Source organism: Rissa tridactyla, chromosome 1 (assembly GCF_028500815.1).
Source record: "Rissa tridactyla isolate bRisTri1 chromosome 1, bRisTri1.patW.cur.20221130, whole genome shotgun sequence".
Taxonomy (NCBI): Eukaryota; Metazoa; Chordata; class Aves; order Charadriiformes; family Laridae; genus Rissa; species Rissa tridactyla.
In genome coordinates this window covers 7,516,894-7,541,765 of record NC_071466.1, presented here as the reverse complement: position 1 = coordinate 7,541,765, position 24,872 = coordinate 7,516,894, and the positions used below count along the sequence as shown (strand labels likewise).

Below are 24,872 nucleotides of genomic sequence, written 5' to 3'. Positions count from 1 at the left end.
ACCACCCCCACGTTCCGGGCTGAGGGACCCAGGCGTCCTGCCGGGGCCCGCCTCTCTCCGCCCTCCTCCTCCTCCTCCTCCCCCCCCCCCCCCGGCGCTATATAGGGATGCGCGGCGGGTGCTTCTCCCACTTGCCGGTTGCCCCGGGGTTGCGGAGCCGGGTCCCTTTCTCCATCCTATGGCCCTGGCGGGGACCTGACCACCCCTCCGCAATGAAGACCATCATCGCTGCCTACTCCGGGGTGCTGCGAGGTACCGGGGCGGGGGGGAATGTCCCGGCACCGGGAAGGGGGATCCCGGCAGCGGGAGGATGGTGCGCTGGGGGAGCAGCATCCCGGTGGTACCAAGGTGTAGGGCTGGGGTGGAAGCAGTACCGAAACCCTCGGCTTTATTTGTTTATATTCCCCTTCTTCCTGCTTGCAGAGTGTGGGGGGAAAAGCACTATGCAATGGCGGGGAGGCTGGCTGCAGCTTCTCTTAGGGGTGAGGATTACAGCTTTCTGCGCAGGTTCTTGCTTTTTAACGAGCTTGGGGTGCTTTCCTCAAGCTGTTGCGAACGGCCCTGGCTTATCTAAGCGAGTTTGCACCCTGGCAAAATGTGGGCGTGTGGCACTTGCTTAAAAATCAGCCTTTTTTCCCCCCTCCTTGTGATGGTAGGAAGGAGAGTGTAGTAGTTTTAGCAACACTGCGTGGCTGCTAAAATTCACTGTTTGCAGCCCTGTTTTGTAATATTGTGCTCCCCACACCTACACCCTCGGGGGCGGGGTGGGGGGGGTGGAAGGGAGAAACATTGCTATTTGTTGTCGTTTTATAATGGGGAGTGGAAAACGCAGTGTGAAAGCAAGACTTTACGTTAGGAAATGGCAGCGAAGAGTTTGCTTTTACAGCCTTCCGTGCTGGTAAGTCACTGCCTTGGGGAGAGGTGCAGGTTGGGTGCCCGTGGCTGACACCCATCACGAGCACAGCTGCTGCTGGCACCCAGCGCTTCCTGCCGCAGGCTGAAACATGCGGGTTAAAGACGTTGGGGAGACAATATGGGAAATCCCAAACTGCCAGCTCCCTTTGCGTGCTTGTAAAAGCAGCTCTAGGGATCTCGCAGGAATAAATTCAACAAGTCTAAACATTTGCCTGATAGAGCCTCCTGCGAGGGTGGCTGTCTAGGGAAGCGTCAGGACTTGCAAATAGTGGGGGTTTTGCAAGAAAAGGCGCTTTAACAACTTACCCTGTGCATTGTGGAGAGTCCTTGGGTCATCACTCTGTGTTGCAAAGGGCTTTCTGCCCTGAAAAAGCCAACTGATAATTCCTCCTGGGATGGTGGAGACCTGTGAAATGGCTTGTTGATTAAGCAAATCATTAGCAGAGCTAAGAGGACCTAAACCTGGTGAATTAACCCCTAAGCTCATGCTTTTGCACCGTGTCCTGCCCAGTCTTGCATGTGGAGCTGCCGGTGCTCGTCTCTGTCAGAAAGACGTGGTCCCCACCAATATTAGAGATGGATCTGTAGGATCAATATTGGGGAAAAGATCTACATGTGTTTCCCATGCTCAGCTCTGGTCCTTAAAGTAACTTAGCTTGCTTATACCACTAGCAGAAGACAAGTGATGTTTTGATGGTTTTTGTTGAGAGAGGTCATTTGAACTAACAGCATGTGAACTGTTAAATTGAGAGTTAACGGCAAGCCAAGTACGGAGAATAAATCATTCAGAAGACCTATAAAATATGTAGGGCTGACCCGAGACCTCAGTGCCCCCCTTGTTGGCACTGGCCTGTTAATGATGGATCTGGGACACGTGCATAATTCAAAATGGGAGTGTGGTTTAGGGACAGTGATTGGCCTCATCTCTAGATAATCCTGCTTAGCGATGGAAAGCTGTCTTAACTCTCCTCAGGTCAGTTTTCCTCTGAGGCACCTCGTGGGGGTCCTGTGGTGATATTTGTGCTTCCTTACTCATTTCTCCATGTGCTTCTGCCTGGGGTGATGGGAGATGTTGCCTTGGTGACTGCAGCGTCCACCAACGCAACCCCTTGCCAGTTTTGTCGCCTGCCATGGGCAACAGAACGCAGGACCAGCTTCAAAGCCTGCCTGCTCAAAGCAAAAAGCAGGTGCCTGCCAGAGGAGCTCGGGCTCAGGCTGGGCTTTGGGGATGATGACGTGGGACCCTGCGGATCAAAGATGGGCAGAGGGGATGTGGTGCAGCAGTTCACGCATGGGACTTCATGAGCTGCTTGATCGTGTTAGATAACTTGTCCCACTACATACATAGGATATTTAGAACAAACCCACTGGACTTTTTTTCTACCTCCTTGGCCATCTTTTCCGAGTACTTTGCCTGTGCAAAGGGCTGACTTGTGGGGTGAAGAGTCTGAATGGCTCATACTGTCCTCTTGTCTTCAGTCTTCTTCCTTGCCTGGCATCTGGCTTTGTCCCATTGCTTGTGAATTTGGCTGAAAAGTCTGATCCTATTTAAAAATAAGCAAGAAAGAAAGTTCAGGCATCTGCCTCTTTATCCATCCCTGTGTGTGTGCAGGGGAACTTTCTTGGACACCAACCCAGCATTGTAAAAATAAGAGCTGACCTTGGACCAGGTTCAATTTAGTTTTATTATGCCTCCAATGTTAGCTTTTCTGCCAAATACGTATCTCAAAATGTCCACTTCCACCTTATGCTTTGGAAGCGCTCAGCTACACTACATCTAATTTGGTTTTCATCTAAATAAGCTGTGTGATGCAGTATAATTCTTGGCCAAGAATTAATGTGCTAATTGCCTTGAAAAGGTAACAGATGAAGCTCAGCTTTAACAAGCTTTCATTATATTTTTAACTCTGTAACACTTGTACTTCCTTTCAGCTAATTTATTTGTCTGCTTTTAATTAAGTGCTGTCAATTGGGTTTTCTGGTGTCCAAGTGTGAAGTCCCGTTTCCTTTCTCTCCTGGCACCTTTGGGTCTGCCTTCCTGCCTAGGTAAATTTTGGTGTTTGAGCACTTTATCAGAAATAAACTGTGCTGGAAGAGCACCAGATGCTGTCCCTGTCTGAGTCTGTGGTGCAGGAATGAGTCAGATGCTTGGTCAAACCCTTTGTTGTCTCCAGGATCTCCTTGGTAACATCTCTTGTGGTTGACTCTGATGGGTGCTGTAATTAAATAAGTGTACTAAGCCCATCACCAGTTGGGGGACAGCTGGGTAATGTCACTGAGCTTCCTTGGAAGGCTGCAGATGGCTCCTATTACTGAGTGGCAGTGAGGTTTCCTGGAGAAGTCAGTACTTTGGCTGTCTTGGCAAGTAGCATCCTTAAAAGCCAGGCATAGAATCATAGAATGGTTTGGGTTGGAAGGGACCTTAAAGATCATGTAGTTCCAACCATCAGGGCTTAGTGCGGGCAATATCCCATCAATACTCCAAGGCATGAGCTGTGGTGTGAGTTGAGGGGCTCAGGATCTCATCTGAGACCAGGAAAGCTGCTGCTAAGATCTCTGCAGTGTAGACATGGGTTGCTAAGGCTGTGACCCCAAACAGCCAGGCTGTCCCCTTCTGGAAAAGGTGCCCTGGAAAACAGAGCAACCGGAAAACCCTCCAGGGGCTGCACTGGGTGGCCAGCACAGGATAAGCGACTGTCTTTGGCAGTAGCAGATTGAGATCTGTATTTCTCCAGGATTCAAAATATTTTCTTGGGAAAAGAATGATACAAATGGATACCAAAGGCTGGGGTATATGGTATTGTTCACCTCAAATTTAGTCATAGGTAGGTCTAATGGACCTTCTTAAACTTGGTTATTGAGCTAATGTATTCCCTGAAAGATAGAGAAAAATTGCCTTTCCTATGCTTAATTCTCCTTTGGCTTTTTAATATGTGAATGATGTGTGGGCCCACCCTTAAAAGGACGGGTTTTCTTTAAAGAACTGAACCCGAGTATCAGTGTTGGGTTATTCTGCTGTGGCTGAGTCCCAAAAAACCCCCACATTTCTGTTGGCTTATCAAAGCTCTTCTGCTCTGTGTCCCTAGTAACTAACCACCCTGGTTCTCCAGAGCATTGAGGATCTTCACAAAAAGGAAGCTGAAGGAGAAAGGAAGCATGCACTTGCATGGAGGGTTGAATACCTAAGGTGTTAAATCTGACATGATGAACAGCAAGCTCAAGACTGGCTGGAAATGGCTGTCTCGGCACTGAAATCTGTAATTGCCCAGCCTGCAGGTGATCTGGGTCCATCTGGAGTGTGCAGGTTGTTGGTGCAAGGGTTGACTAGGCACTTGCCAGGTGACATACCTGCCCATAGCCCTGGGCTTCTCTTCTGCCCTTAAGTGGGAATTAAATGCTAATATTATTCAGCCCATGGTAACTACTGGCTCTTCTGATATTGGGAATCTTATCTCTGTGAAGGATGTTCTTCCTTTCAGCAAATAATTGACCCAGGACACCATTTGTCCACGGGCAGGTGCTGAGCTGTGTGCTGTGCCTTCCCTCTGTCTGCAGGAGTTGGACGTTGCCACAAAAAGCTTAATGCAGTTCAAGAAGCAAGTTGACCGGTTGACTTGTGCTACCCAATACTGACCTATTTACAGGGCTAGCAATGCCTACCATTTGTTAAAGCATCCAGAAAATGCTGAAGCACAAATTCTCATCTGGAGGGATAAACAGTTGTTCTCTTCGGGGGAAGAGGATAGGGATTTAGCTGATCCAAGGCTGGAGCGTTGGATTCATCAATCCAAGGATGTTTTGGTAGTGTAACTTCAGATGCTGGAATGATAAATTACATGGGGCTGGGCTTTTATTATGGATCACAAATAATCTCTAAGACTTTTGGCTTATTTTCAAGGTATAGAGAGATGGCCAGTGACACGACTATTGCTAGAAGCTTTCTTTAAACCAGTACCTAGCAGCCCTGAGGCCACATGAGGTCTGTCCATGGGCAATTTTGAAAACGAGGTTTTTGGGACAGACAGTTTCTAGACCTGCAGTAGGAGCTGCCCCTAGGCTGTGGCCCCTTGGTGGGAATGACAGATTCCTCTTACCCTTGGACAGGTGACTCTGACTTTGTAAAAAAAAAAAAAAAAAAATGGCATGGAGTTTATCACTCACCCCAAATTTGAGCATTTGCTGTCAAACGTGAAGAGCTGCAGCACAGGATTTCTGGGTCTTGAAAAGCATTGCAAATCAGCGCGTGGTGGTGGTTTAACTCACCAGCATGTTGTCCTGGCTCACATCAGAAATTGCAGAGATACTTAATTAAGAGTGAATTCAGCACACTTGTTCTCTTGCAAGGACCTGCCTTCGCCTTGAGCTTCAGACTGGATTAGTGCTGGAGGTTTCAATTTACTGGCAGTTGTAGTGACATGATCTACCCTTGACCACAACTTGGTCTGTTTTGAGTATACTTAATGCCCAACCCGCTGCAAGGATTGTTCATTCACCATAGACTAAGCAGAGCCAAGGGCCCTGGGTGGGTGGGCTGGCTTTAGATTTGGGCTGCAGGGTCTGGTGTGGCTCCTTGCCAATGTCCTGTGTTAGCAGAAATGCTCAGGAAGGTATGTAGCTGTCAGTCCTAGGGACCGTGGGCGGGCTTAACATTAAATAGCATTTAAGAGGGGGAGCAAAGCAGCTGCAGAACTAATACAGCTGTTCTGCAGGTGCAGCTACAGTGCATTAATCCTATTGCTTAGACTATCAGCAAGGGCAACAGCAAAGACTGCAGATGTGCTTGGCATGTTTAAAGGATGCATTAGTGAAACCTGCTTTGTGGAAACTACCAAAATTCTAGTACCTGCCTGTATCTAGAGAAGAGCCTCTTCTCCATCAAAGTTTAACTTGACTAAGCATGAGCACATTCTGTGGTATCACCACTAGCAGTGTCATGTCTTGCCAGCAACACCCTGGACTGAACCCATTCCATAACCATTCAACTGCCTGAGAGGAGTGTGTAGAGAGGTGGGGGTCGGTCTCTTCTCCCAAGGAACAGGCCATAGGACAAGAGGAAACAGCCTCAAGTTGCACCAGGGGAGGTTTAGGATGGATATTAGGAAAAATTTTTTTACACTGAAAGGATTATTAAGCATTGGAACAGGCTGCCCAGGGAAGTGGTTGAGGCACCGTCCCTGGGGGTATTTAAAAGATGGGTAGACGTAGTGCTTAGGGATATGGTTTAGTGGTGGCTTTTGTCAGAGTTAGGTTGGTGGTTGGACTTGATCTGAAAGGTCCTTTCCAACCTAGGTGATGCTATGTAAACAGCTGCTTACAGCATTGCATCCCATCTAATGACAGGCTGACCCTTAAACAGAAAAGGAAATATGTAAACACACCTCCTTGTTTGTTCATAGGCCAGAAGCTTGAGTTGCATTTTAGCCAGTTATTGTGGTCCTTGTGAAATAAAGTAATGAAGAGAAGTGAAGGAAAACGCAAGTGTTTATTTCTCAAGGTTGTTAAGTGTATCAGCAAATGCTGCAGTGGGTGGTTCCTCATACAGCAATCAAGTCTTTCACTTCAGTATTTAACTTGGGTCTCTCCCCACTTGAATAGCTTAAGCCTCTAAAAGAGGCTTTCAACTCCTTCCTTCCTCATGTACTGCTTTAGAAACACTGTGATAGTTTTCCTTACCCTTGGAGCTGTGGATCCCAGGGGTCCATGGCTGAGGTGTTGCTCAAACAGCCCTTGAGCTGTGCTGCGTAAGGCTGGAGTGCAGAGCTTCCCTTGAACACGCACAAAGGAGTTGTGCAATGGACCTGGTGAAGGGTGGGTGAGCAACAGTTCAGACCACAACCTGGTGTGTGCTTCCCTGTGGTTTGGGACAGCTGATGGTAGAATCACAGAATGGTTCGGGTTGGAAGTGACCTTAAAGATCATCCAGTTCCACCCCCTGCCCTGGGCAGGGACACCTCCCATTAGACCAGGTTCATCCAAGCCCCATCCAAGCTGTCCTTGAACACCTCCAGGGATGGGGCAGCTACAGCTTCCCTGGGCAACCTGGGACAGTGCCTCACCACCCTCAGAGTGAAAAACTTCTTCCTGAGATCTCATCTAAATTTTCCCTCTTCAGGTTTGGGGCCATTACCCCTTGTCCTATGGCTCACCTCCCTGCTCCAGAGTCCCTCCCCAGCTTTCCTGGAGCCCCTTGAGGGACTGGAAGGGGCTCTAAGGTCTCTGTGGAGCCTCCTCTTCTCCAGGCTGAACCCCCCCAACTCTCGCTGCAGTTTAAAGCAGGGGCATGTGTTAGGACCATGTGTCAATGTCCTCTGCACTCTTATGGTCAAGTGAATAGAAGCTTGCTCAGGTGGGAACTGATGTTACCCATTTATCCCCTCTAGCATCCCCAAAACAGTTGGATGCTTGCGGATGGCAACCTTTCCCCTTCCAGGATGCCTAAACTCCATGGGAAATACTATCCTTTGACAAGCCTAGTTCTAAAAGCACACTGCACAAACATTGATTGAAAACTTCCTATTTGAAAGGAAAATATTGGTATCTCTACTCAGTTTGTAAATGTAACTTTATTTCTGTTTTTCTCCTTAGGCACAGGATCAAGCATTCTTTCTGCTCTGCAAGATTTGTTCTGGCTATCTAAATCCAAAGTAGAGAAACAACTCCAAATCATCTCTGTGCTGCAATGGGTTCTCACTTTCCTTATCATGGGTAAGTAGCACCTTTTGGCCAAAAGCAAAGCTTTATTTATTCATTCTGGAAGACTTCTAAGGTAAAAATGTTAACTTTTGTGTAAATGTTAATTACAGGATGTGCAGTGTGTCAGGAAAGTTCCTGGGGCGTGTGGATATTGTAGAGCATATTTGCATAGCTTGATACTTTGGCAATAAATGACTTTACCTGGCTCTAGAAAAACATAGAACCTATAGAAAGACCTACTGATGTTTAGCTCGTGTTTGTGTCTACCACACAAATAAGACTGAAGCAATTGGAAATCTCTCACCTGACTCATTCATGGGAATGTCCACAGAGAAGAAACTTCTTAGAAGCAACTGATAGCTGATGCAACTGATTGCCATAGGAGTGCCTTCCTCTTGGCTTGGTCTCCCTCCAAGAGGTACCAGAGATGGGCAAGAAGTGTGTGTTAGACCAGTAAAATAGTGAAGGCTGTTTGTCTCTGGGTACTTCTGTTACGTGAAGTCTCAGGCTCAATAGTATTGTTGATAATTAAACTGAAGAAAGATGCTGATTGCAATTTGTCAAGCAAGTCTCGCTGTTCCTTTCCAATTTCATTTGTGCTAGTATGGCAACATAATTTGTGGGTGGGATGGCTGGTGTAGAGCTGGTGTGGGAGACTTGTGTAGCTGTGGAATAAACCCCCTTGGTGTCAGCCACAAAGAAATCTTGATGCTCGTGAAGTGTTGCTCTTGCCTGGTGAAGCAGCTGCCCTACATGGAGATATTATAGGAGAGAGACCTGGAGAAACCATGAAGGGGAGGCTGAGGTAGTCCAAAGCAGGTAGCTTGGGAGGAAGCTGTCTCAGTCCTACATAAGGGATTTTTAGCTAAATCCGATTTGATTGAGGATTAATGACATCAGGTTGGGACTAAGACTTCGGTATAGAAGGGTCAAAAGGCAAGGGGCTCTTAATGCAAGTGTAAATGCAGACCAGAACCTGATGCAACCTTGTTTTCTTCTTTCTTGGCCCTATCCAGGTGTCGCTTGCACTTTAATCCTCATGTACATACTGTGCACAGATTGCTGGGCGATTGCTGCTCTATATTTAGCCTGGCTGGTGTTTGACTGGAATACACCAAAGAAAGGTAAATATTGCCAAATAGATTCTTGCTGTTTAAGTGTCCCTGTCCTCCTATTTGGACAAAGAGGCACTTCCTTTTAATGGGTGACTTCCCTTCTTAGTGGGACTTGGCTGAATGACTGGCCAAAAGCATTATTCAGTGATGTATACCAATGTCAGTCCTCGGCACAAACAGTGACTGCAGGTTTTATTGATGCTGAGGGTTACGCAAGGTAACGTTCACTAATATCATGCCACTTCTGGCTTTTAGCAACATATTTATAAGGCTTAGGTTCTTCCTCCAGGTCAGAAAGATCTACGTAAAGATTCAAGATCTTGCTGTCCTCTCCAGCTCTTGCAAGGTTCAGACTGTGGTGTGACTGTTAAAATGTGGCTCCCCTATGGAATCTGTGTTGCTGCAAATCAAGCAGAAAATCTTTTTATTTCAGAAGACATCCTGTAGAAAGCAGGTCTGAGACCCCACTACAGTGATGGCAACTCCTTTCATAGCCAGATTAGCTCAATTCTCCATTGCTTCAAGACCACTGAAATCATCCAGGATCTTAACCTTCCTTCCCCAAAAGATGAATTTGAGGTTAACATGGAGCTGTTTCTAGCTTGAATTGTCCATTGGCCAACTACAACAGAATATTAAGTCGGATCCGTACCTGAATTGGTTGTCAGGCCTTAATTAGCTTGAAGTACCCTGAAGCATGGATGGTTTCACCTGATTTTAGTGAAAGATGGAGGTGTCCCACTTAGAGGAATGAAACTGTTGATTTCTCTAGTGAGAGAGCAAACTATCTGGGGTCCTCTAGGCTTCTTGGCGGGCACCCATGTGGAAAGAGCTTTTAAAAAACATGATTTTTTTTTCTCTTCAGGTGGAAGAAGATCCCAATGGGTGAGGAACTGGGCTATATGGAGGTACTTCAGGGATTATTTTCCAATAAGAGTAAGTAACAGTTTAACTCTGTGCTTTGGGACTTAACTGATTTAGATCGACTTTTAATAACCCCTGTGGAGCTGATGTACCTACATGAGTCTATCCATGATGCTAAACTGTAAGCAGGACACGACTTAGTTACCATTGCCATGTTACTGCTTGGAGCAGCTGTGGTTATAAAAATCTGGAATGCATCATCAATGATGGTGTCATGATTTGTAGAATGATTTGTCTTATCACCAGACTTCTTGAGGCAATCTGCCCTGTAGCAGTGAGGCTCCCTGTTCATCTCTCCAACTTCTCTTCTGTGCCGCAGCAGTCCTGTGTTGCGCCCAGGCCTGCCTCTGTCCCCCTCTTGTAAATCTAGCTCGGTTTTGAGCTGTTTTCCAGTTACATCCTAGCAGTGGTGTATTGGGTAAGGATAGCTGGGAACCCCATGCGCCAAAAGTCCTACCACTTCACAGGGAGCAGTGAAATCAGCTCTGAAGTCTAGCTGCTTTGGGGAAGGAGGGAGTTCTAGCAGCAGGAATAATAGCTTCAGTTCTCCAGCTTGTACCTTGCTCACCTTCTGCTTGTATTTTCCCTGCTGGTTCAGATGTGTTACAGACAGAGAACAGGGCTGTCGCTCTGCTCCGGGGACTGCAGAATTAGCTGAAGGACTTGGAAAGCAGCAAGGGCCAAATTCATCTAGGAGGGAACCTGATCCTCTTTGGAAGGACACCCAGATGAAAGGACTATTATATAAGGCTGTTGGCAAGTCTCAGTCAGCCTGAGTAAAAGGGACGGACCTTTTGATGAGCTACCTGTCCCTAAGATAGTCTGGCCTCAGAAGGCAGTAGGGAATGCAATTTCAGCAGGAAGCCAAAGTGGTATAGACTGGATTTCTCCTTTGCAAAGTCACTTGAACTCTTGAGTGCCTGAACATGCTGCTGGTGAACACTCTTGCCTTATTCTTGCTGCTATTAACAGGTAATTCTTGGCAAGTGTAGGTGTACGTGGAAAATACATACAAGTGCACAGGCTGCAAGTGGCTGTTCTACCCAGGTCTTGTAACTAATGGAGAACAGAGCATGCTCGAGTGTTGAAGACAGGTCTTGAATGTGTTGTATTCTAGTACCAACTCCTCAGTACTGCAACAAACCCTGCCACCTCAATATTACAGAATCACAGAATGGTTTAGGTCCCTTTAGGAAGGGACCTTAAAGATCATCTAGTTCCACCCCCCTGCCCTGGGCAGGGACACCTCACACTAGACCATGTTCATCCAAGCCCCGTCCAGCCTGGCCTTGGCAGGGATGGGGCAGCCACAGCTTCTCTGGGCAACCTGTTCCAGTGTCTCACCACCCTCACAGACAAGAATTTCTTCCTGAGATCTTTCTCCAGGGGACTTGAATCAAGATGGTCACCAGTAACGGCTGGTCCCCTTGTTTCACCACTCCTTTGATGGTGTATTTAACCCAGATCTTCATGGAAACATGCTCTGCATCAGCTATGCAGGTCAGATCCACTGTAGATATTAGGTTTTTCAAACAGTTGGGTTTTTCAAGTAGGGTTAGAGATGAGACCGGGTGGATAAACTGAACATCTCTGCTGGTTTTAGGTAAATACTTGCTAATTCATGCAGTCCATTTGCAAGAACCCTTTATGGCTGTAATTCCTTTCTTGCTAAGAGTGTAGAATTGTGCAAGGTTTACAGAGCCCACTGGTAAGTGGTATGCAAAAGGCAGCACATGAGGGCTGACAGCTGTGGGATAACTCCTGCACCTGCTATGGAGAAACAGACAGCTGGCTGCATGCTCATTAAAACCTGCTACAGGGATCATGGGGCTGCAAGATGCTAGAACTGGTTGTCTGCAATTATGGGCATGTGTCATGGTTTTGGCCAAACTGGCCAATGGCTGGTGACAGATGCTCTCCCCCACCTCTTGCGTATGCAGAGGAGGAGGAGAGGTAGAGAGATTTACGAGTTTAGAAGAAACTAAACTACTTTAATGAAATCTTAATAATAAAATGTAAAGGAAAATAATGAAATAGAGTATATACAAAAACATATAAAGATCCCAGAATGATATCAATGACAGGCATTGGGGAAGTCCCAGACTGGACTCAGCAATGGGTGGGAACTGGATTCCAGAGCTGGAGTCAGGAACACACGGATTGGGATCAAAGGCAGATGAACAGACAGTGTCCTCCTTGGATGTAGGCCATTGAAGGAAAGAGACTGACCTTTTGATCCCTCAGATTTTATACTGAGCATGGGGCAGATGGGATGGAATACCCCGGTTGGTCAATTTTGGGTCACCTGTCCTGTCTGCTCCTCCCTGCTGGTGGGACCCCTCTACGCTTTTCTGTTTCCGATGCTCCAACAGGGCAAATAATAAAATTAGCTGGCCTTGGTTGTTATAGCAATAAGTATAAGCCAGAGCCTCTCTGCGTACCATTCCTTGGTACTAATGGTAAACATTGGTCTTATCACTCTGAGAACGAACTGTTTTTTGGCACAATATGCTGTTAATTCCAGAGAGCTAGAGGCCTAGCTAAGAAGTAAAACTACCGAACAGAAAGTTGGTTCTGTTTTACCTCAGACTTGGACAGCATGAATATAATCTCTTGTAAGGAGTTGTACCAACCACTTGGCTTTGAACTTGCTAAGAGGATGGGAACTCCTTGGATAAATGATTTACCTGTCTTCAGTCAAGAGGGAGGCTGGTCTAGAGATGGCCACTTCTTTAAATCTTCTGTGGGCAAAATTTCCCCTGACTGGATCCTGAAAGGTCTGTGCAATGGCTTAGCAGAGCTTGGTTTGCCTCTCTGGCTTGTGGTTTGTTGGGGCAGTCATCTGCTGCACCTCATCCTGTGCCATGAGCACCAGGAGGGCAGATCACACCAGTGACAGTCTTACTGGTGGCACTTGTAATGCTAAACTCAGCTTTTGCAAGCTCCTCGGTGGCTGCAGATCTGAAGGCCGAGGCTTCCTTATACCAAGGTGGTGTGAGCTTAGTCCTGAGGATGCAGGTGGGATCTGGCCAGACTGAAACACCACCAGTGCCCACCTCTGACACAGCTGTATGTTAGAACTTGTGGCTAGATCTGCTGCATTCTTCCACAGCTCTACCTGCTGGCCTCAGGCTTGCTTTGTCAGAGTAGCTGCATGAGAAGCAGGCTTGGCTTTGACATTTTCTTGATGATTATGCTGCTTCTCCACCTGAGCCAGCAGTGTTTCCCATCCTGAAACTCCAGTGGGACTATTGTATGTGTATCTGGAGATACCAGGTCATGTTTTGTAATACCAGGTGGATTTGAGAACTGGCCTGAATCTGGCTCAATTCCGGGGCGTGAGCAGAGCTTGTCCACATTCGCTGGGGCTTTGTGCAGCTGCTCTGACAGTAATGAGCTATTTTAGGGCACTAGAAGCTTAAGTTTGTCTGCTGCTTAGTGGCTGGCCTTGCTTTAAGCTGAGCAGTGCATGAAGCAGCTGAGGAGGCTTCCAGTGAGCTAAATCCTGGTGCTGAAGTGCCAGGTGAAGCCAGAGCTCTTGCAGGTGTGAGTGTGGTGCTGTGAGCCTGGCTGGGCTCAACCCCAGTGCTGTGGAGGCAGGCATGGTCCCAGCAGCCTCCCCAGGACATCCTGATGATCTAAGGGTGTCATGTGGGGAATGCCACAAGCTAAAGGTCTTGTTTGGGTAAAGAAGCCACCACCTGAGCATGTGAGCACAGCTACTGTTTATCTCCACAGGTGATAGCACTTCAGATAGCAATGCCTGCAGACCTTTGACTGGCCTGTGTCAAGCAGTGAGCATTTCAGGTGTGTGTGGTGAGACCTTCTTGGTCAGAAGAAAGGACTGTTGCAAGATGGTGACTTTTTTTTTTTTGCAGTGTTTGACTTGCCCTTAGTGGTGTGGCTGTCTTCCTGGCAAAGCATCTCCTTAGTTGTCATTGTAGATGACTTACAGAATGGGAATGGAGGTATTTGCATCCTCTGTGTGATGTAGTCTAGTGGTAATATTGAGAGCCTGGAGGGGTCTTGGGTTGCTGGGAAGGTGAGAACGTCTTCTGTAGTGCTGCTGGGTGTGATGCAGCTAATTGCAATTGTTCAGTTGTTTTGCAAGCTTATATGCTCGCTACTGCTGCTTGGATCCTGCAGCATGAGCTCTGACTTTCTACATGCTTCTGTGGTCACTAGACCACTCGTATTCATCCTGCTCTTTGCTGGCTCCTGGTGCGGAGGAGCTGTGTCTCTGCTGTCCCCTTTCTCCACGCTTACGTGTGCTACTTACTCATCCTGTTCCTACAAAAAAAAAACTTGGCTATACTGTTCTTTGAGCGTATCTGGCACTCAAATATTAACACTAGGGTTTTTTTACTGCAGTTGCACTGCTTTATTGCTTCTGTAGGCAGGCTTAGATCTGTTTAAAGAAATCTGTTATTACTATAGCAGATGGATGGACCTTTGCTCCTGCTCAAACTGGTTTGGCCTCAGGCAGCAGCTGGGAACAGGCGTGTTTAATGCAGTGGGGTGAAGGTCCAGCTTCAGCCCCAGCACCGTAATCGTCCAGCTCTCTCTCATCATGGGAGCACTGAGGCTGTGTGGAACTGGAGAAGACGTTGAAGGCAAAAGGAAAAACCCCTTGGAAGTTCAGAACTGAGTTGCAAAAGTGTTGTTGTCAAATGACATCTACAGCAAATTCCTTAGGCCACCCTGATAGGGCAGCCCAGCAGCTCTGTGTTGGCTTGTCAAGAGGAAAGGTGCAAGAAAACTAGTAGTGAGCAATCAGCCTTCTAAGGGAAGTGTCGATCTTGCTTAAGACTAGAAATAAGAGATTACAACACTTCAGAAATTCCTGCTTCTAGATTAAATTTAGGGATCCATGAAGGCTCTGCCTTTGGTGTTGGCAGGTCAGACCCTGGGCTGAGTTTATTCATTAGCAGATCTCAGATCTGGACCACTTGTGGATAAGTGTACAAACATGATGCCTGGCAGTCTTTGGTGGCCCTGGCTTGACTTGGGTGGAGGAGGACAAGTTCACCTTCTGTGAACCCATCTGTTGTGGGACAGCTTGTGGAAGGCAGTGGCAGCCTGGATGGGACAAACTGATGGGGGAAAGCACATATATATGACTGCCATGCTGACTCTCAGACCTGTAAATCCCTGTTGTAAGGTTTTCATTCTCATTGAGTCTCCAGTGCTGCTTAGATATTCCCCTTCTGCCTTACCATGGGTAGGCTGTGCAGGTGAGCTGGTTCCCTGCATGCTCTTTGCCTTGTTCCTGCCCCGGTGTGGGTGTCATCACTAACCCTGTGCCTCCATAACAGGAGGTCTTGGAAAGAAAATGCAGAGTGATATGGCTGCAGCTTGGCTGGGGCTCGTGTCAGGTATGCAAGCAATGGGCGCCACTGGGAACGGGGTGTCCTTCCACGTGGTGGAGGGGCTGGAGCGGGGTCGTTGCCAGGGCTGGCAGCAGGACAACAGCGTGTCTTCTGTATGAGAGCAGATGTGTGGCTCTGCCAAGCTCAGCTCACAAATGTCGCGTGCTCTAGAGTGACAAGGACAAACGCCCCGTTTCAGGCGGCTTCCTTTTAAAGCAGCTGTGCTTGGTGTAGGCAAAGGATGAGGCTTGGAGCCTGGAAACCCTCACCCTGCTCTTATGAGAGCTCCAAGGAGAAGTGTCTGCCACCACTCCAACAAAGCCACATGTGTCTGTAGCCACCTGGTCTTGAGTCTCTCCTACAACTGAGCAAGAACTGAGATGGCCACAAAAAAAATCAGAGGGCTGGAGCCCCTCTGCTGTGAGGACAGGCTGAGAGAGTTGGGGGGGTTCAACCTGGAGAAGAGAAGGCTCCACGGAGACCTTAGAGCCCCTTCCAGTCCCTCAAGGGGCTCCAGGAAAGCTGGGGAGGGACTCTGGATCAGGGAGGGGAGCCACAGGACAAGGGGAAGGGTTTTACCCTGAAAGAGGGTAGATTTAGATGAGATCCCAGGCAGAAATTCTTTACTGTGAGGTTGGTGAGGCCCTGGCCCAGGTTGCCCAGAGAAGCTGTGGCTGCCCCATCCCTGGAGGGGTTCAAGGCCAGGTTGGACGGGGCTTGGAGCAACCTGGTCTGGTGGGAGGTGTCCCTGCCCAGGGCAGGGGGTTGGAACTGAATGGTCTTTAAAGGTTCCTTCCAACACAAACTGTTCTGTGACTCTATTCTATGGAGGTGTTGATTACTGTATCAGTACTTTTCTTTTTTCCCCCTCCAGTCTTTCTTAGACAGTGGTTTCTGGTCTGTAGTCTGGGAGCCCTGTTTGCCCTCACTGGTCAAGGTAGGGCCCTCCCACCTTGGGGAGTGCAAGCAAAGTCATCTAATTGGGCAAGAAGGGAAAGGAGAGAAAGGATGACTTGGTGTGACGCAGGCTGTGGGGTTCTACGGAGCTGCTGCAACCACAAGCATCTGCACGCGCTTCCTGGGGCCCTCTGTGACCTTAAAGCTAGAAGAAAGTGCGAGGAGTCAACTTGCTTAACGCGCTGCTGTGTCACGTCTGTAATGCAGCTGCTGTCTTAAATAGCAGAAGGGCTGTAGCCTCATCTAGGGACAGTGGTGGAAACACGGGGAGGAGGGGATCAAATTTCTGGGCACGCTTCTTCCGCGTGTCGCAATGGCACTTCAGCTCTCCATAGCATGATTCAACAAAACGGACTGGCTCGCCTACTGCCAAAGCACTCCTTGGCTAAGACAGCAGGGTACGTAATGCTGATGTGACATCTTGGAAATGCATGCTTTTTCCTATAGGAGCTGACGCGGAGCGACCTTTGCACATAGAATTTGGGGGATGGGGGTTCAGTTGTTTAGCACTTCATGGTGGGGGTGCAACTGGGGCTTGTAGGTCCTGCCCCAGTCTGAGAGCTGCCGCAGTCAGCAAAAAACAGCACTATTGCAGCCCGAAAAAAGATTAAATTCAATCCCTACTTCTGTAGGGTAATGCAGCACTCCTGTTGTATGCTTACTCAGATTGCTTGTGTACTGCCAGGGGAAGATGCTCTGATGCATGGGATGCTGCTGCTACTTATAGCAGCAAAAAAAAGCCTCTGGCAGCAGTGGTAGCAGGGCATGGGTTGTGCTGTGCAAGTCTAAGACAGCTTTGGAGTGTCCGTGCTGGGCAAATGGATGAATGAATGGTTAGGAATATTGCACAACCGCAAACCAACACACTCACTGCTCCTGGAGCAAGTCCTGCAGAAATTGGAGCGCTGCTGTGGCCAACAAGACACTTGAGGTGTCTTGCTCGCCCTTTGCTGTGTAGACCAGAGCAAAACCTCTTGAAAGGAGGTATAGTTTCCAGTAGTAAGCCACGCTTCTGCACATTTTCCCTCTTGGTGTGTAGGCAGCAGGCGTATTAAATGGTTGGGTCTTTTTTTTTTTTTTCAGGTATTAAGCAAACTTACTTCTCTTATGGGAGACTGATTTGTAATTTTTTCCTCCCTCACGCTGGGATATGAGCCACTAATGTGCTGAGAGAGGGCCTGGAAGGAGGCGTAGCTGTGGCTACAGGGCTGTGAAGAACTTGGTTGGTTTGGGCAAGAGGCTTGTAAGAATACGTTTGGGAGGAGTGGAGAAACAAAGGGCACAGCTTACTTCAACCCAACCCCTATTCCTGCTTGTCTGGCAGTCATCTTATGTCTAAGATCAGCCTGTTTACTCTGCTCCCTCTGCTTGGGGACCTGAGTCGGAGTGGCTGCTCTTACCCCAGCCCCTGAAATCCACAATAGCTCCTACCCCAGCCCTTGGGCTGCTCTCCCTGGTAGGAAGAGAGACAAAAGCTGGGGGCTTTGACTTTTTTCTGCCTTCTTTCTTATTACCTGAAAATACCTGGCTTCATGTGAGCTCACTCTTTTCTTTCCTAGCTGGTTAAAACCCACAATCTGCTGACGACCAGGAATTACATTTTTGGGTACCATCCACACGGCATCATGGGCTTGGGTGCCTTTTGCAACTTCAGCACAGAGGCCACGGGTGTCAGCCAGAAATTCCCTGGAATCCGACCGTACCTTGCAACCCTGGCTGGGAACTTCAGGATGCCCATTTTGAGGGACTACTTAATGTCTGGCGGTAAGCGCAAGAGGACTTTGTTCCTCCTTCTCATACCCTTGCCTCTGAGCTGCCTTCCCCTCTTTCAAATGAAAAGCTGTGGCAGAAGCTCACGTAAACACTTCTCCCTGGTGGCATCACTTAAACATTGCCTTCATGTAGTTGTCAAGAGGAAGCAGTGAATAAACATGACTAGTTTGGGCTGCAGTGACTGCTGCTCCTCTGCATTCATCCTTAACTCAAGGATACTCTTGTCCAAAGGCATAGTAAAGATATCTGGTGTCTGTAGTTGTGGGTGTGGAAGATGGAGACATAGAAGCAAGTTGTCCTAGTTATCATTAGGAGGTACTGGTTGATGAAGAAGTCACACTAACTGAAAACATAAAGTATTCATTAGCCTTAGAAATGTGAATACCGTGGCTAGCTCTGCTCCTGGGCTCACTACCGTGTGCGCTGTCATGCATCTTGGTCTTACAGTGATGACAGATGCCCCCTTCTCCCAACCACATTTTCAGGTGCCTTCCAGGAGTAAAGAGTCTGGTGTGTTGCATGGTTTCAGCTGTTCAGAAGAGCCCCTTCCCCAAGAAGATGGGTCACAGGGAATAGGCAGCGATACATTTGGTGAATGACCTTAATAGGTTAGTTCTAACGGATTCCAGTATTTTAACGACGGGGGCCTTGTAGGTTATGACTGGGCAGGGGAAGCAGTGCTGACAACCTCAAGAAAAAGTGTTCTTGCAGGGCCTGAGCTTCTTTTCCAAGTGAGGATGCCCATTGGTTAGGAAGAGAGGAGGGAATAACCACGAACTGAACTGTCCAGTACCCTGTTTGCTGTTCCTGGAACAGATTCACCAATACATGACTTTAAAACAGGTATAGTATTTTGTCTGAGTCTTGACTTATGGCTCGGGAGAGGACAGGAGTAGCCGTACTTGGCTTTGGCTTGCTAGGTTTGACTGGTTCCAAGATTACTGCCTTAATTTGAGGGAAGGGAAAACTAACTGGATCTGGTACAAGAAAAAAAAGGTGTTTCTCCCTGCCTAGGAAGAGCAGTATCTCAAGCTGGTTTCTGTCTTCCTGCACCAGGTGGAAGTTGCTATGTGAAGTCCGTAATTCCCATAATTTAGGAACTGCACGAGAAGTTGGGACCTACTTTCTGGTTTATTGTGTCTGTAAACTTAGTTCACATGTTGCTTAAGTTCCTGCACATCAGCCACCTTTCTGTATTTTAAAAAAAAACCTGTTCAGTCTCCTCAAGACAACTGGTAGACAAATCTTGTGACCAGCCAGAGCTGCTTCTGTTTTTGGAAGGAAGGTGGGAGTAGACATTAGGAACATTGTTGACAGTTATAGTTAAATTGGTAGGAAATTCTGCTTCTTCTGTACTTAAGGTTTAAGCAAGACTGTAGCTGTGATCTCTTGGACAAAGTTAACTTTCTGAAAGCCGTCTTCACTTTTCCTGCACTGGAACTTAAGGTTGTCACTACAAAGACTTTAACATTACTTGGGAAGTGCTGATAGTTCCCTCAATCCTTTTTGGGGATGAACCTACTTCAAGTGAAATCCTAACTAATATTACTGTACCAATACACATACTTAGTTGGTTTGCAATCAGCTTTTGCATATTATAATGTTTTATAGCCTACTAGAGATTAGAGCTACAGCAGGGATCCCCTAGGGCATGAGGGAATGGCCAGAAAATCCTTTATACTGTGTAAATGTGCTAAAGAGCACAATTCAGCGATTGCCACTTGTCTGCATGTCTCGTTGCATTTTCTGGAGGAAGTATTTCAGTGCTGTGAGCAGTAGTAATCTCCTCCTGCTAACAAGTGTGAAATGGCTGAGCCTGAATCTGTGCTGCCCTGTTAGCCAGGGCTGTGAAACCAGAGTGAGCCTTGGTGTGGAGAATGTGGTGGGAGAAGTATGAAGGTTTCTGTCTGTCCTACAGAGCAGCAAGCATAGCCTGCGCCTTTCAGAGGAAACATAGTCAGGGCGAGTCGTAGCCGTGCTGAAAGAAATGAATTTTTCATCTTCAAATCCAGCTGATCTGTCTCAAGTGAGGTCTGCTGTGGTCTGGAGCTGGGATTGGTGGTGACCTTGGTGCCTGGATACACATGAAAGCTTGCAGACTTGTGATTCCGCAGGACCCATTCATTATTTAGTTCCTGGTTCAAGTGATGACTACCATGAGATGTGCAGAATCAGATTCTAAAATTAAATTGTGTAATACTGCCCTTCCTAGTGCAATGACCTTAAGTACTCAACACAGCTCAGACATGTTGCATGGATGGGAATGTAAATGATGGCATCCCGCTTCTCCTTGGCTGATCCTGGCCAAAAAATGTGAGGCATGAGCAAACTCTGGCGATAACTGTAGGATAAAAGCATGACTTTCAGGAGTAGAGAGTCAAACAACTTAGCACTTTTCAAGCAATAGAGTAAAAATTAAAGGGTCCCTCTTTCACTGGGATGAATGGTAAGATCCCTGGAGTGGGGCAGGGATTGCTTTATAAAGCTGAAGTGCTGTGCCTGGGAGTGCAGTCCTGTCCCTTCCAGTGTGGGGCAGAAGGAAAGACCTTCCTAGACACTCATCTCAGAGTATGCACTTACCTGAGCACTCTGTCCCATCCATCTCTTCTCTCCCAGGAGAGCAGAGGATTGACCTCTCACCACACAAGAACTTGAGATATTAGTTGAGAAAAAATATGTATTTTTTTTAAACTAATCTGTAATAGTTCTGCCTCTGGATGGCTTGTCAGTTCATTCTTTTTGTATCACTAAAACATCCTCCAAGAGGAAGACCTATTCCACTACTTTTTTCTGCTGAGGAATTAGTCAAATTCAGATTCTTATGCATCAAAAATAACACAATTGCTTTGCCCCCCCCCCCCCCCCCCCCCCAGCCAAAGGATAAACCTGCAAAGTTTTCTTGAAGGGAGGATGTCTTAAACAATTGCCTCTGGCATCACTAAGCACAGAAGAAAATCCTTGCTGAAGCCTTTTGTATTAAGGGCAACTTTTTGGGAGCTGGTGTTGGTGGAGTTTGTCTATGACCAAATCTCGTGCTGTCCGGGTCTATTCACTACTTGTTTAGTTGAGGAACAGGCTGCGTGATAATACACCCACCCTCTGTGACCGCAGGGAATTTGGACAACTCAACTTGCAATCAAGGCACAAACTTTTTTCTACAAGTATGGCTGGTGTCTTCAGGGTCATCTTAATCTGGTAGCTTGACCCTTATATCTGTCTCCTTGATATGCAGGTATATGTCCTGTGAACCGTGACAGCATCGACTACATCTTGTCCAAGAACGGCAGTGGCAATGCCATCATCATCGTGGTCGGAGGGGCAGCAGAGTCCCTGAACTGCACCGCAGGGAAGAACTCTGTGACACTGAAAAACCGGAAAGGATTTGTGAAACTGGCTCTACGGCACGGGTGAGAGGCAACCTCAATGCCAAAGCAATACCGCTAGCGTAGGAAAGAAAGGTGCTTTCATCCCCTGAAGCAGCTGATGTCTTGGATGGACTCTTTCTGCTGTGTTGTGTGGATGCATGCCCAGAGCATCGGACATATGAGCGTCTCCTCTGTCTTCTGCCCCTGAGCAGGGGACAGGGTAGGACAATGCCTAGGACAGCAGCAGGCTTCCAGGGTTAAGGAGAGGCAGGTGTCAGTAACCTGCATGGGGCATCATCTATGCAGCCCCTGTGATCTCCAGGGATTCCATGTGTCTGAAATGGGATGCCCATCAAAAATCAGAGATGAGAATATATGGAAGCATATGCAATGCCTGACTGGGTAGTGTTTCATGGGCCCACTGCCCAACCGTTCTCTTGCATGCCTTAAAAGTATATGAACTATATCATGTCAAGTCTGGCTGACTTTCATCAGCACCTTGTGATGCAAAAAAAGCTCTAGCCAATAAAATCTGCAAATGTGCAGCCTGAAAGAGTACACAGCAGAGAATGTGATGCTGTAGTATCGACTGCAGGGTTGGGGTCCTAACATCTTTCCATCTTTCTAGTGCGGACTTGGTTCCTGTCTACTCCTTTGGGGAGAATGAAGTGTACAAGCAGGTGATCTTCGAGGAGGGCTCCTGGGGAAGATGGGTTCAGAAGAAGTTTCAGAAGCACATTGGCTTTGCTCCATGCATTTTTCATGGCCGTGGCCTCTTCTCCTCCAACACATGGGGCTTGTTACCTTACTCCAAGCCCATCACTACTGTTGGTAAGGCCTTGGTATAAACATGCTATGAGCTTCTCTAGATAGTACCATACTTGAGTCTACGCCATACCCCTACTCTAGCTTGGTCTTGGAGTCTTGACTATAAAACTGTTTTCACTTCTATATAAAACCTTTCTGTGCAGCTGGGAATGAGATAGAAGAGTTTCCGGAGGCTGCAAGCCTTCCATCATGCTCTGCCACCAGACAGTTTTGCAAGTGAGCTCTTATGGGGGGGGAAAAATGCTGTAGCTGGTACCTTCTCTGGTCTTGGATGGCTAAAGTCAGAAGCAGCCTGTCCCCCACACTCCTAGGACTGTCTGTGTGATGCTGGCTGACAGCCGAGTCTAGGAGCCAACCCTGAAACTTCCCATTGAGTCTTCCAACCCAAAGCAGCAAGGCTTTGAGGGAGAGGAAAAAAGGGGGATACATGAGAACTGTTCATTGACGAGGGATTTATCATTCTGCTGTGAGCAGAAGCTCACTTCCCAGTCATCTTGCCTCCACCGTTGGCATTTGTGTAGCTGAAATGGCACGCTTGCCCTGGGTATCACTGCAGATGCAATGAGGGTACTGGTAGTGGGACAATCGTGCTTCAGAGCCTAGCAAAATGGGGAGGAATTGGGAAAACCTCTGCTATAATGGCAAGCTGTACTGTGCCAGGGTGGATGTGCTGAACTAGCATAGCTGTGGCCATAGAGGACAAATCTTCAGGCTGTACAGAGCATTCAACCTAACATGTGGATCTTTCCCTCTTTTTTTTTTTTTATCAGTTGGGGAGCCCATCACCATCCCCAAGATTGATAATCCATCCCAGAAGGAAGTGGACTTCTACCACAGCATATACGTGGACTCCCTGATCAAACTCTTTGACAAGTATAAAAGCAAATTTGGCCTGCCAGAGACTGAGGTCTTGGAAGTCAACTGAAGGGACTGGCTCAGCAGCACCTCCTTCTCTCAGAATCAGCACGTCTTCTCCAGGAGTCCAAGCTGTCATCGTGTACTTGAAAGCATATGTGGGTGTATGTGTCTTTCAAAGAAAGTGTTTAAAGTATTGCTAGACTGCTTTTTTAAAAATAATAATAACAAAAAAAGGCTTTACTTTGGATAAATCCCATTACAAACGTCTTTCTAGCCAAAAAAAGCACAACTCCCCATTGCTGTGAGGATTTGGATGGGGGAAATGATAGCCTTTGTAATCTGCTATATAATGCTGTTGAATTGCCAGCAGTGGATCAGAAGCATTCCTGCAGCTACTGTACCCACTAGCAGAAGCTATTTTGGGAGAGCAGGATCCGTCTGGTTTTCAATCAAAAAAGCAGCAGGTTGATTTGAGCGTGAGGGCAGTATTACAGGCGTGTGTTGCGCAAGAGCCATGTTGAGACATGCTTACGTAGCACAAGGGCATTTCTGCTTTGGAAAAAAAACCCTTCTAAAAGCACTGAAAGCAGGCTCCCAAACCCCCTGGTGTGGGACCTACTGCAGTCGGTGCAGGCAACCAAAGAAGATGAGTCTGGTGGCCCTCAATCCATAGTGGAGTGGATGCTTTGGTGGCTTCACCACTTGTATTTTGAATGTCAGTCTAGAAGCAGGTGTGTCCCAGGTGCTGCTTGCACAGAGCTGTGTAGCTGGAAATATGGGACTCCTTCATAGCCACAAAACTCCAAGGATGAGTTCTAGGAGCAATGGGATGGTGCAATCACATGGCCCCGATGTCGCAGACCCTTAGGGTAACCTGGAGGGGTAAATGCAGTGGGACTATTCATGCAAGTGTTTTGGATCCCAAAAGCATTTGGGGAAAGCTAGGAGTAATTTCTGCCCAAAGATGGCTTTTTAAATATTCCATCCAGTGAATGTAAAGGAGTAGCCTTTTCATGCATAGGATCTAAAGTGAGTGACTTTATAAAGTGTTTATAAAATGTTTACGTGGATGTTAACGCTGCTTGTAGTGAGATTTCTTCTGAGTACAACATGTTTATGTATAAACCTGAAACATTGCACTACTTGCATGTCTGACCTGCCTTTTCAACGGCTCAGTTGAGTATATTTTGAGCTCCAAAATGTGCCTTTCTTCCATGCAAGAGGACGGTACTTCACATTCCTGGAATCTTGCCTCTAAAGACAAATGTTCATCTGTCATATCTGATAGACTATTGTATTACGGAGTATCAACTTTTGTACAAATTTCTAGAAATAAACTTGGGCAAAAATCGTGGGCTGCTTTGGTCTCTTTGGTGTTGTGGTGGTCTGTGGCTGGGTTCATGTTACAGCAATCATCTGTGGAATTGCAGCTGTGCCTTGGCTTTTGTGGGGAGAAAACTGGGCTGTTTTGTCCAAAAGCAGACCCACACTGATCTGCACTGTCCCTGCATGGGACGCCCAGGGTGGGTTAAGCAAATCTTTCTGGTTTTAAGGGTGGGTTTTTGCCTGTGAATGTACAAGGAGCTAAGGCAGCCTACATCTATGGACCTCCTTCACTGAGCAGATACAGAAAGTTCATGCCCTATTGCTTCTTTCAGCAAATTACTTTGGGTTTTGCTGCTGCCTAGCAGAGAAAGAGCTGGATTGCATCCCTGGTCCTGGTCAGCTCTTGTCCTTCTACAACTGGAGGTGCAGAGTGCTCCAGAAATAGCACACATTGCTTTAAAGTTCATGTGGGCTCTTTTAGTAACAAGTGAGGGTTTAACCTGTTCTCTCTTAGGTTGGGGCTGGCCTATGAGCTATGGACGTGGTCCATCAATGCTGGCTGACTTTCACAGGCTGACACTGTTCTTCAAGGGGAAAGCCAAGCTTGTTCTTTGCCCTTTTTCAGGCTTGGACAGTGGAGTTTGGAAGTTTCCTGCTCCAGCAGATAAACCTGCTGTGCTCCTTAACCCCTAGTAGAATTGATTTGGTCCTCTGTTTTCAGCTAAGCAAACCTTAAGGCTGTGTTTTCC

At 47.3% G+C, this 24,872-nt stretch overlaps 1 protein-coding gene across 1 annotated transcript; it reads left to right on the top strand.

Moving 5' to 3' along the window:
* The first annotated feature begins 142 nt into the window (after positions 1-142).
* DGAT2 (diacylglycerol O-acyltransferase 2) lies at positions 143-24,146 on the top strand. Its single transcript, XM_054207860.1, has 8 exons — positions 143-252; positions 7,501-7,620; positions 8,625-8,732; positions 9,589-9,659; positions 17,533-17,737; positions 20,979-21,153; positions 21,740-21,942; positions 22,710-24,146. The coding sequence occupies exons 1-8, from the start codon at positions 213-215 to the stop codon at positions 22,862-22,864; spliced, it is 1,077 nt and encodes a 358-aa protein (XP_054063835.1). The 5' UTR covers positions 143-212; the 3' UTR covers positions 22,865-24,146.
* The last annotated feature ends 726 nt before the right edge of the window (positions 24,147-24,872 follow it).

What these genes read in the sequence shown, in the direction of transcription:
- DGAT2 (XM_054207860.1), top strand. Translation starts at nt 213, where the DNA reads ATGAAGACCATCATCGCTGCCTACTCCGGGGTGCTGCGAG. An exon ending in TCTCACTTTCCTTATCATGG is followed by an intron (nt 7,621 to 8,624) that starts GTAAGTAGCACC and finishes GGCCCTATCCAG; the next exon opens with GTGTCGCTTGCACTTTAATC. An exon ending in CTGGAATACACCAAAGAAAG is followed by an intron (nt 8,733 to 9,588) that starts GTAAATATTGCC and finishes TTTTCTCTTCAG; the next exon opens with GTGGAAGAAGATCCCAATGG.